Raw genomic sequence first — 12,887 nt, forward strand, 5'->3', positions numbered from 1 at the left:
TGATACAACCTGCCAGGCTTGCGAAGTCCTATCTTTGGGACAACCTCTGCTCCTGGCTACATAGGGAAGCACAGATTACCAACTTCAATGAAATGCACAATCTTCCCTATGACTGGAGTCACTAATTGCTCTAGTCCAACAAAAATGATTGCATGAAAAACACATCAGCCAGGTCTTCTATTGCTGTATTTTATTCTATGATAAAAGGAAGTTTAGTAACTTCATCAACAACATAGACAGTGGGATTGAGTATGATTGAGTGCATTGTCAGCAAGTTTGCAGATCACATCAAGCTGAGTTGATGCAGTTGACACACCCAAGGGACAGGAAGCTATCCAGCAGGACTTGGACAGGCTCAAGAGGTGGGCCCATGCGAACCTCATGAAGTTCAACAGGGCCAAGTGCAGGGTCCTGAACCTGGGTAGGGGCAACCCCCGGTATCAATACAGGCTGGGTGATAAAGAGGTTGAGAGCATCCCTGAGGAGTAGGCCCTGGGGTTGCTGGTGGATGAAAGATTGGATATGAGCTGGCAATGCACGTTTGCAGCCCAGGAGGCCAATCCTATCTTGGGCTGCATCCAAAGGAGTGTGGCCAGAAAGTCAAGAGAGGTAATTCTGCCCCTCTACTCTGCTTTGGTGAGACGTCGCCTAGAGTACTGCATCCAGCTCTGGGGTCCTCAGTCTAGGAAAGACATGAACCTGTTGGAGAGGGTACAGAGGAGGGCCACAAAAATTATCAGAGATATGGAACAGCTCTCCTATAAGGAACATCTGAGTAGGGCTTCTTGTGACAGGACAACAGGTGATGTTTTTAAACTAAAAGAGGGGAGATTCAGGCCGGATGTGAGGAAAAAAAAATTTACACAGAGGGTGGTAAAACACTGGCACAGGTTGTCCAGGGAGATGGCGGATGCACCACCCCTGGAGACATTCAAGGCCAGGCTGGAGGTGGCTCTGGACAACCTGATCGAGTTGAAGATGACCCTGCTCACTGGAAAGGGCTTGGACTAGACAACCTTTGAAGGTCCTTTCCAACCCAAACTATTCTATGATTGTATGATTCTATGGTGTGGGATGGTGGAAGAGATATTGAGAAGCACAGTATGTGAGCCAGGTCCCAGGAAAGGGCATATTTTATCCAGCATATAGGTTTTGAACTAAGTGACTGGTGACCTACCCATTTGTTAGATAATGTCTTTCCACTTTATTCCTTCTCAACTTGTTACACAGGTAGTTGTCATTATCTTCATAATATAAAAGAAAATTACTGTCCCTTATTTAGTGGGATGTGTTTGCTCCTTCCCAGATAATTCATAAATATGTAGGAATCATGTGAATAAAACTTTAGTTTTAAGGCTTTATTTCGTTTTCAGAAAACAGAATAATCCTCTTTGTCTTCAAATGTGGTATAGAAGTCCTTTGTAAAAGAGTGAAACAAGTTGGGATTGTTTTTTTTTTATCAGTGCTATTCTATACTAGCTACCACTGTCTCGTGAGCAAGTGAAAAATGGCACAAAATACACTTGAGTTATTTTCATCAGTCAGATTTTGATTTACAGTTGACATTGCTTTTCACTTTAGGTCACAATATGCTCACACATACATATTTTGCTCTCATACATAAAAACAAGCCTGAATACCATGCCTAAAAAGATAACCATGTACAAATATTAAAAGAAAATCCCTGATTCTGTACATTTTGATAATGGTTAATGTGGAAAGTATGGCCTGATTTTCATGCTCATCTTCTTCATTGAATACCATGACCCTTTCCAGTTCATCCATACAACACCATCATCTGTACCATGTTTTGCCATATCCCAGCTGTAGGCACCTCCCCAGTAGTATCTGCCATTGGGGTTGGCTGAGTGGCAGCGGTTGTACCACCATCCACCACCATCTTCTTTGGAGCACTGTTTTCTTGGATCTGTAGTTAACCTGATGAAGGAAAAAATAAAAGTGTTGAGAATGACACATGAACTGTAAGCAAACAGATCAACGGAGTATATACACCTGGCCCTGCACTGACGTTTTCAAACTGTAATAAATATGTAGTGACAGGACAAGGGGAATGGCTTTTAGGAGAGATTTAGATTAGATACTAGGAAAAATATCTTCACTATGAGGGTGGTGAGACACTGGCACAGGTTGCCCAGAGAAGCTGGGGATGCCCCATCCCTGGCAGTGTTCAAGGCAGATTGGATGGGTCTTTGAGCAACTTGGTTGGTGGAAGGTGTCCCTGCCTGTGGCAGGGGGGTGGAACTAGGTGATCTTTAAGGTGCCTTCCAACCCAAACATTCTATGATTCTATGACCCAATATGTGTTACTGGAGTGAGTAACAATATTCCTACTTAAGCAAGACGGTGTCGTCAGCACATAGAACAATAATATACTGCATCCAGATTTGCTGATTTGTCTATAGTAACATCATTCATGGAATCAATAAAATTCAGTGTGCTTGCTTCTTACTTGTTTGTAGAGGAGCACTAACGTATTATATAGTTTTACCTGCCCTTGGCTATGTCAAGAGAACTGCATGGACTTTTGCTGGTAACTTGCAGGGATAAAGCCCATTTTAATATACTACAAAATCCTGTGAAAACTAACAGCAAACTAGAGAAATATTATATACTGAGCTCTATTTTTATTTTAAACGTCTAACACAAGTACATACCATCCATCATTGTCTCTGTCAAAAGTACTGAAGAACATGCCGTTGTGAATTGTCATTGTCCTGTTTTCTCCATGCACCTGTGAAGCTCCATCCATTAGCGCATTGCCTGCATTGCCTTTGTAGTTACTAACTGAAAGCTGGTACTTGTTTCCTTCATTCTGTATGGTGAAACCTCCATAATGAGCTGACACTTTATTGCCATTCCAGTCTTCCATTTCAATTAAAACTTCAGTGGGCCCTATTTTGGTAAGTTGGCTGATTTTGTCATTTCCAAGCCAATATTCACCTGAGAAGCAACAAGTGAGAGCTCTGTGAAATAGACTTCAAATATACTTCAAGGCAAATTTATTATAGGTCTGCCTGAAAGTGTATTAGTTAATTAAAAAAAAAATCAAGAGCTTGAAGAAATACAAGAAAACTGTTTCAGTAAGAAGAGCTCTTTGTGTTTCATGCTTAGTGTTTTACCTGGTGTATCACAGTATTTCTTCCCTCCACTCTTTGCAACATTGCCAAATCCTTTTTTATACTGATCCCATACTCTTCCGAAATTAACACTGCCATCCTGGCGGTTCTGAATCAATGTCCAGCCTGCAGAAGCAACAATTTTTAGATTAAATTGCCATTAAGAAAGGAACATGAAATGTTAAGATACAGTCCTTTGATCTTCATCTCAATACAACTGGAACATATTGCAGCAGGTCTGAATTTTCAAGCTCAGCCTTGCCATTCTTACTCACACTTAAGTAGTGCCTTGCTTCATAAGGAAAGGTGGGAAAAGCAGAACTTGCAGGACTGCCTGGTCTTTTGTCTAGCACAAGGGTGCAGGGTAAGGAATGAGACAGGCCCACACAGATACTGTCTATTCTAGTCACAGTAAGATATGTTTTTATTTGCCAACCCCATCCCAACAATTTATCTCCAGTTTCATTATAGAAGTATCCTACTGTGCAGCTGAAGAAGACCAAGAAGACTTTTCAGAATGAGTCAATCAGACTTAAATCTCAAGTAATTACAAAAGTGATAACTCCATATTAGTTTTTATAAAATGCAAATTACTAAAATTATTTTTGAAACATCCATATTAATTAACATTTTAACACCACAGTTATTTCACACTAACCTCCGTTATCTGTTTCCATGTCACAGTATACTCTGTATGGTCTGCTGAAAGGATCTGGCTGGATAAGGTACATTTCAGATGTCTCGCCTCCTTTTCTGATAATATCCTCACATTCTGAGAGAATAAACCGAAGACTGTTACTGAAAAAGCTATGAACTTCTTCAACAATCTTCTTATCCTTTTGTTTGATGATTATAAGAGAACAATTTTAAATATACATATAATTCTACTTTCATTTTGATTTCTGTGATACATAATGTGAAAGAGTAAGGGAAGAACGAACAGCTCATTTGCATTGTTCTACTTTTCCAAATAGAAATTTCTAAAAGTTCAAACTGAGTGGTGGAAGACTGTATATTTTCCAACAACCTTTTGAACTAGACAAACTTGTGAAAGAACCTTTCCTGACTAAAAAAATCGAGGATCACAAATGTATCATCTCCACCTTACAAAACTCTGAAGCACCTATTTCTTTAAAATGCCACTGGCCACTAACAAAGACTGATCTTGGGTAAGAAGATCTTTGGTCTGACCAGTATAGACATCTGTGAAAGATTTTTTGCATTTAGGATCATCTTCCATTTTTTTCTGCTATCCTAATCAATGACAGACTTCAGAGCTCATTCAAATCAATTGAATGATGCATCTGTCTATTTGCACAGTGATATAAATAGGAGAAGTGATGTCATTGTAATTGAATAAGTACCTTTGCCTGAAACCACTGGAATATTGCAGGAAACAACACATGGGGAACGGCAGTAGTCCGTCTGGGTTGCAATGGCATTTTCTAGTTTTTGTATCTTTTTGTGTAAAGTATCCACAACTGAACGAAGGACCCTGAGGCTAGATGGGATGTTATTATCCAGATTATCCTTTATATAATTATAATGCAATTCCACTTCTGTGTTGTACTGAGAAAGTACATCATCATTGTCTAGAAAAGCAAAGAGATGAAAAGCAGATTAGTTTTCAACATGTTTTCCAGTTATGGGATAATATAGAGCAATCTGTAACCACAACTTAAGAAGCCACTTCCCTTAGCAGGGAGGAAGGATAGGCATTTCATTTGCTTATGTTTCCACAATGCAAAAAAAAATGAGAGATTCTCAGGAAAGTGGTGCTTATGTATTGTTGTTTCTTTGCTAGCTAGTAGGTTTATCAGTGGTGCTGTATTCTGCCAGGGAACTATAATGAGCTTCTCTCCAGGGAGCTACAGTGCCAAGCCATGTGCTGGGCATAAAGGGATTGGATGGACATAGGAAAGCAGGTAAGGGGGAACACATGATCTTTATGTTTAGGGGCATCATATGAATCTTGCCTTAGTATGAAATCCATTCCTTTGACCCTCTCAAATAATTCTTTTTTTAAGATTTAAGAGGACATGGTTATGGAACTCTGCTTTGCTAGATATTCCATTGTATTTTTAATTTTTTTAAGGAAGTTCCACTAACAAGTAACAGCAGCAATACCAATAGAACTGAAATAGCATTTACACTAGTAATTCATAGAAATAACATACCTCTTCTTTGTTTTTGCCTGTTTATCAATTTATCATCTAGAACATTCACATATTCATAGAAAGTTGTAGAGGTTTCAGACAGCTTGCTCACTTTGTCCTTTAGATCACGAACAACTGATTTCACAGTTTTTTCCTGTTTTACCAGCATAGTTTGCAGCTCACATCCAGTTGGACATAGCACTCCCTTAAAAACAACAAACAAACAATCAATAAAGTCAATATGAAAAGTTTCTACTTCCATTAGTGTATGACCACACCTTTGAACGCACTGAATAGTTAGCAGTGTGAGACCAGATATTTAACTATCTAGATAAGGACTCAAGACATTAAACTTTTTCAAAGCAGCTGCAGCTGAAGGTCAGGAAGGAGCCCTGAGTTCCCCATAAGGATTCTTTCATAGAAGATCTTAGGAAAAGCCCTCTCTCTTCATACTTTTTTGGTCCACTAGCTGCTTTTCACTTTTCTGCCCTGCTAAATGTTCACAGTGTTAGGCCACCTGAACTATGATTAAAGCCTATCAGGAACTACCTGGTGCCTGTGCCATGTTTATACCTACCCCTCTCCTCTTTCTCTGTCCTCAGAGAATCAACCAGGTTACCCATACCTTGCTATATATATATCTATCTTGTAAAACAGCCATGATTCATTTAAAAATTACCATCTCAAGAAACTAGGCACCATTGCTTCTGCAACAAGTGCTGCACCATCAAGGACAGCAATGTTTTAAAAAGAGGTGGGAAATTCTAAGGCCCTGTGAGAACCAAACTACCCAGGCAGCAGTGGGACTTACCACAACCGTGTATCCATTAAGCTTTAACAGACTTCATTTGTTGGCAACCTCCAGACTCAAATTTGCTCTCAGACAAGATGTCTCTAACAAGTCATGTTAGCACTGTCACAGCTTGCATTTTCCACCAGAGAGCACAGCAGGGACTACCTCAAGGGTGCAAGGAGTGTGCTAGGTCTCGTCATGCTTGCACACTTCTGCATAAGGACTGGGGAAGTGACTGAGGGTAGACTAATTAGTTTGAAACAAATGGGAGGTTACTTTTTTGGTCCCTAGGTTCCTTGAGATTATCTGAAATTCAAGCCAGTGCTTCTGCAGTGTTTTTTTTCTTTTGTCCTTCTTAACAGTTACCTGTTCAAAATCATATGGAAAGTGCAGGCTAACCCACAGGTACTTCCTTTCCTCATTTGCAGTTCAAATCCCATTGGCTGTCTGACTCTGGGACTAATCCTATGAGTTCTGTGTCATTACTTTTTCTGAATGCAGTCCTACCAAACTCAAATAAAATGACGCAAAATTGGGCTGCTTTAAATGAATGACTGTCCCCTGTGTGGCAAAGAAAACTCCATGTTGGGTCCACTAGAAGAAAAGGACAGTCTCTTATCAGCAGGCAGACACCTACCAGCTCTTCTAAAGGATGCTTGCAGCCACCAGCATCGGGGTAGATGATACGTTCTTTCTTGTCTCCTGGCTTCACCCTCTTTGGGGGCCGGGGCTGGTATCCGGTTCCACTGATGGGAGGTGCCACAGGCCGGAGTGTGGGAGCCACTTCCCGCCTTTTGTCCAGGGGTCGGTGGCCTCGAACCCCAAGCTGAGGGCCATCATCCTGCAAAGCCAAGGGGAGAGGAAACTGAATCTGGGATTGCTGTTGTAAACTGTGATGCACAGGGTAGAGGCATCCATTCAGCACTCTTTAGTATTTTAAAACAGCAAGGAGAACCATGGAATGCAATGCAAAAAAGCAATAATGGAAATATTATGCTGACATTATCTAAAAGTCATTGCTATGCCATCCCTTGTAAGACGAGTCACACTCCCTCTACCCCGATATAGACAAACTAAAAAGTCTTCAAACCAAAGCAAAACAGTATTTCAGTAGCTCATTCTGATCAAGAATAAAGTTTATATAGTTTAGAGCCACTAAGCACCATGAGTCCATATAGTAGGATACAAAAACAAACCCCAACACATTCTTGCGCTTAAGAAGAATATTCAGCATTATGTTATCAGTGTCCCAATTTTTCACGAGGCTACAGGGAAATTTGTAAGGTCTCAGAAAATCAAGCCACAGCCAAACACATCATCAGGTCTCAGGTTAATGCCAGCTATTAACTGATGGAATTAGGAAAAGCATTCTCTCAGGCTAGGTTTTTAGAGCTTATTCTGATGCATATGTTCCACATCACTGCCAGAAATGGTAAAATCTAAGAGGCTGGGAAGGAATTAATTGTTGAAATTAAACTATTTGAATTAATAGTTGTTTGAACTACTGAATCAAAATCTTCAACAATCCCAGACTCCACTCTGACTTAGCTACAAATAATAAACATTTGTAGGAAACAAGGATCAGAGTCTTCAAATGGTTTCAAAAGTAGGCAGCATACAAATCACAAAATTCTTGAATTAGCCTTCCTTAGTATGGTAGTGTTATCAGTAGTAAACACACAGGCACAAATGTTTAGGTTGTACAACAGAAAATCACCACATTTTGGCTACCCTCAGCTATGTAATTTTCTGCAAGGATTTTCAAAATCTAAAAAAATATCCTGAGATTCTAAATTATATTTCCCATTAAACATTTTACTTAAAATTACAAACAGGTTAAACTGCTATTTTAGATTGATCCTCACTGCTTGCCTTTTTGTTTAACAATTGCTACCTCTCTGTTTCTAATGTAAAGCTGTAGGAACTGGCAGCTGATTTTTTTTTCCCAATGTCTACTGAATCCATAGGGAAGTGGAAGTTTTTACTGACTTCGAGACAGGACATGATTAATTACACATTAATTCTACTCATTTGCACCTGATACTACTTGTCTCTAACATCATCATCAACATTGCTAAATTAATATCTTTAACTAAATTCAACGAATAATTAACCTTACCATTGGACATTTTTCATTCCCTACAGAAGAATAAAATGAATAGGAAAATATCCAAACTGAGAAAAGAACAGTCATGCAGTTACACGTACATGAAGTTATAATACAAAGGTTATTTCTTTTAACACTTCAAGTGGGCATAAAGAATATGCACTGGATCATTTTTTCCCACAGCTTCCAACTTAGTTAATTCATATAAGCTGAGTCATGCATGCAAATAAATTAATTATTAATAATTATTATAAATATTATCATAATTATAATTATTATTATTGCTCTTATTATCATTGATGATCAGTATTACAACCTCATCATCATAGTCTGTAGAGGCCTGGGATTTAACAGAGGAAACACAGAGCAGGAATAGCAGGAGCAGTTTCATGGTGCTGGCTTGCTTGAGCAGTTCAGTGACCTTCTCCCACCAGCAGCTCTGACAGGGAGAGGTCCTCTATGTTCCCATATATATAGGAGGCAATCCTCATTTCCAGCTTCACAGTGATAGGATCAACCCTTCTGAGCAATCACTGTATGTCTGTTAATATTCAACCTTTCTCTTCACTGTGTGCCAGAATGCATTTGTTGTTGAGCAATTTCTTTGGACAAATCTTATCTACATGTCCCAGAGACCTCTGTTGGTGCTGGCATCAAATAGACGTTTAAATCCTTAAAAGTACCTCTTGCTCAGATTACACAAGGTTACAATTTTCTCAAAAATCACAAGTCTTTCAAAACAGCTGAAAAGGTGAACATCAAAAGAAAAAAAAAACCACATCATCAGACCTCACTGTGATGTCTCCTTTTCTTCTCTCTGCTGAAAATTTGAGTATTTCAGAAATATCATTTAAATTTGAATTAAACTCATATCATACAGATTGCTACATTCTTCTGGTGCCTGATAGGTATGCAAGTCTTTGGTTCTCCTTAAGTATAAGAGCAAAAAGGAGTATATTATGCTCATTACGTAAAAATTAATGAAAACTTTAAAGATCAAATTAATATTGTAAGCCATTCCACCACTTTAGTATTGTAAATGAACTAAAGTAAATAAATTTACGTATGAATTTGCTGGTTTTACTTTTTTATTAAAAAAAAGTGTATCTGTTGAATATCATTTACAGGTTTTTAATAATCTGTTAAAAGAATACAGCATTAAGTTATCTGTAATCATAGTGGAATACCCAAACATGTTTTCTGATGCTTTATAAGAGTATGATATATCACTGCTCTCATATTAGCAGGTTTTTAACATTTTAGTGTCTTTATATAAGGTGATTTTCTCATGCATTGTAAATGACCATAGCATGCTTTTCAAAAGTCATTCATTTTGGTGTCTGAAGAGACAAAGAGATGCAGAAAATGGGCTGAGGTTCCATTTCAAAGATCAACTTGATGGAGTGGGAGATTTTATGTTAAGTAAAGATGAGGACAGCTAAAATTACTTGGTTTAGGCCTTTTTCCTGTGTTTGTCCTGTTGTCAGAATTCATGTAAACTATGGAGATTCCTGAAATATGAAAACTATTTAACCTGACCAGTTTAATTATTAAACAGCTTGGACCAACATCAGCTGTGGCTCAAGGAGCTCTAACTCTACTGAATTTGATCCCTTGCAGGAGGACATCAACAAGACTTAGATTTGGAAGAACACAAACTTCTCCTTGCAGGCACTAAAGAATTCTGCCTAAAGCCAAAACTAACATCATTAACATACAATTTGCAAGATATTATCACTGATTCTGGGCATGTCCCAAACTTATATGCAGTTTTCCCCCCAGGTACCTCTGAGGGAAGTTCAGTCACCTTCATCTTATGTAGAAGGAAGGGACATAGCAATGCTGAACCCTTGCCCAGCAATTATGGGTAGCCTTCAATACAGCAGAACCAAAGGAAGGTCTCACTAGTCCTGAGCTAGAAATTTGCTATTAAATTATCCTGTCTCAGTCCAAACAAAACTTAATTAAATGTATGATATTTGTCCTAAATCTACTCTGAAACCATAGCCATGTTCTGCAGTAATTTATGGTGTCCTTCTTCAGGCATTAAGTACACTTCACCCTCTTATGAAGAAGGGTGGCTGTGTTTGTGCAGAATATGTCAGGGACCAGATGACAGGGATTGGGATGGAAAGCCCCAGGCTTGATACAGAGTCCTAGATGGGGAACCTCCAGGCTCCATCTGCCTTCAGATGGGATTTCCTCTTTGAAACTTGTCCTTTGACCCTCCCAGCTCCAGTATTTTTCTTTGGCTTCCCCAGGAGAGTTGGGCAGTTGTGTCTCTCCTGGGATTTACTGTGAACAACACGTGTGTCATACCATATCGGGTTTGTGTCAAAGGAGCAGATGTCCCAGCTGGTGAGCTGAGGCCTTGTCTACACTGCAAAGATTTTGCCTGGAGAGTTTTATCAGCAAAAAATGGTCCAAATTTGAACTGCATACAGAGCAACCTACACTGGCAAATGTGTATACAGAGAAACATTTTGGCAGCAGAATTTAATCTACATTAGCATGCTGGTTATGCGATGTGATTTTTCTCTCATGCTTCCAACCAAATACAGTTTGGTTGACACTTTCTAAGGACTGAATGAAGCCTTATTAACAACCACAGCCATGGCACTGGATTAGGACACCTAATCTTTGTTCCTTCATATGCCCTCCTCCAACTTGTGGTTAATGAGAAGCTGTTCCCAGAGTTAACGTGGCAGTGGTACCACAACACACCTGCTAGTAGAAACTGCACTAATACAACATGGACCTGATGGTGTTCCAGGACATCCCTTTGTACAGTATATTTGTACTGAAAAGGCACTTACTGGCAGAGGCGTATGTGTATGTTTGGAGGAATTACTATTTGCTCGCTGCCCCTTGTGTTTGTTGTGCCAACGTGTCTGGCAGTGGTGGAACCCTCTTTACACAAACCCCTGTCAGGCAAGTCATGGTCACTGGATCATGGCTTTTCAGAGCTGAATGTGCCTTCTGAGGTGTTCTTAGGGTGGGGGAACAGAACCTTCTTGTGTCACGATGAGACGTAGTGTTCACTAAATTAAACTTTAAAATAGTGGTTCATTTAGAAATGTCCTTTCGAACAACTAGTGTTGTAATAGTGTCATACTATGAAAAGAATACTGTAATCTTAAATGTTGGTCTCTGCTGAGAGGAACATCCCCATTTCTTGCTTTTACTGGTAACAAATATTACTTCAAAGGTTTTTCATAAATGAGAATTAATGCTTTAGTTGTGTTCTGGAAGCAAACAAGTTCTTAAACATTAATGAGTGGGGCTGTTCACTTTGAACTTAAAAAAGCACTACAAGCACATGCAATTTACTAGTCACCTTTGTCTAAGCAGCAATTTATAAAAAATTACATAGCATATTATTTCCAGAATTACAGCTGGCAACTGCTGCTGGCATGCAAGAAGACATATAATGAAGAAAATTAATAAAGTGCATACCCTAATTAATACTGTTGTCATTAATTTATTGAAGTTGGGCCAAATTTCACCTTGGACTATATATTCTGTCAAAAAAAATAAATTATTACAGAGATTAATTTGTCCCCTGATTTTCTAAAGCTTTCCAAGAACACTGGGAAATAAAGTGAGATTATAAATTTCTGAGGGGAATGTTTATTTGTAAAAAGAAACGGCAGCAACTACAGGGCCATGAGCACACTAGTAATAATAGCAATAAACAGCACATAGGAGAGAAATTTCTTCGAAAATATAAATGGATAACTTTATTTTTTTTTGCACTGCTACAAGAGTTTGTATTTCAAATTTAGTTTCCTTTATAAAGGCAGTAAAAAAAGCCTGATTTCTTTCAACACTCAATAGAAAGGAAACAACTGCATTATGACACTCTGTGTTGCCAAAGATTAGCCCTTAAAACATTTCCACATATCAAATCCAGTGACCAATCAACAGCACAGACTACTCTGTGTAAACTTAAAACCCACCAAACCTGTTTGAAATTCCTTGCCCTCAAAATCTCCTTTTAAACCTTGTGTATCTTCAATTTAGCCTCACCAGCCTGGGAGGATGCATGGAGTTAACACTTTAAGACTTGACTCCTCCTCCTCAAGGTGCTGTGCTGGCCTTTACCCAAGGCTCCAAAACCTAACAGGGATCACGAGAGGGACTACCAAAAAAGGTCCTCTTATTAAACACGACACCTGGCTGGCTTGTCTTGAAACTGAACTGTCAACGCTCCTCTGCTGTTAGCGGCACAACGTAACCGACACCTCTTCTGCACCCCAACCCCAGATCAGGAAATGGGATCCAAAGCCACTTACAGCACATGTCTAGCTGTCACTGTATCTAAAATAACTAAATACAAACCACCAGTGCCACCACCAGACATGACCCATCAACTCCAAAAAAGAGGTGATCATTATGTCAAGCAGGCAGCTCGTGTGCCAGACATAATGCCAGGTTAATTCCATCCTGTGGCTAATCAAGAGCACAGATGTGAGCTGAGTGGTGTTGCACTGGGTTGCATTTAAACCGAATCAGTTTGCAAACTGCTCACAGCTCAGGCACACAGATGTAGGAAGTGGCAGTTAACAGTGGTAAAGAAAAGCAATGTGATGTTAGGGTTGCAGAAGATGTGTTTGCGAAGTCCCAGCTGTAGTATGGGAGGTTAAGGCTTCCTAAGTTTAAGATCAAGTGAGTGTATGTGAAGAAAGTAGATG

The 12,887-nt window shown here is 39.3% G+C and overlaps 1 protein-coding gene across 1 annotated transcript; it reads right to left on the minus strand.

The window, feature by feature from the left end:
* Positions 1–1,423: 1,423 nt before the first annotated feature.
* FGB (fibrinogen beta chain) lies at positions 1,424–8,584 on the minus strand. Its single transcript, XM_005148939.2, has 8 exons — positions 8,510–8,584; positions 6,724–6,927; positions 5,315–5,498; positions 4,502–4,729; positions 3,796–3,909; positions 3,141–3,263; positions 2,676–2,961; positions 1,424–1,938 (listed from the first exon to the last, which is right to left on the minus strand). The coding sequence occupies exons 1-8, from the start codon at positions 8,582–8,584 to the stop codon at positions 1,710–1,712; spliced, it is 1,443 nt and encodes a 480-aa protein (XP_005148996.1). The 3' UTR covers positions 1,424–1,709.
* Positions 8,585–12,887: the final 4,303 nt, after the last annotated feature.

Source organism: Melopsittacus undulatus, chromosome 7, assembly GCF_012275295.1.
Source record: "Melopsittacus undulatus isolate bMelUnd1 chromosome 7, bMelUnd1.mat.Z, whole genome shotgun sequence".
Classification (NCBI taxonomy): Eukaryota; Metazoa; Chordata; class Aves; order Psittaciformes; family Psittaculidae; genus Melopsittacus; species Melopsittacus undulatus.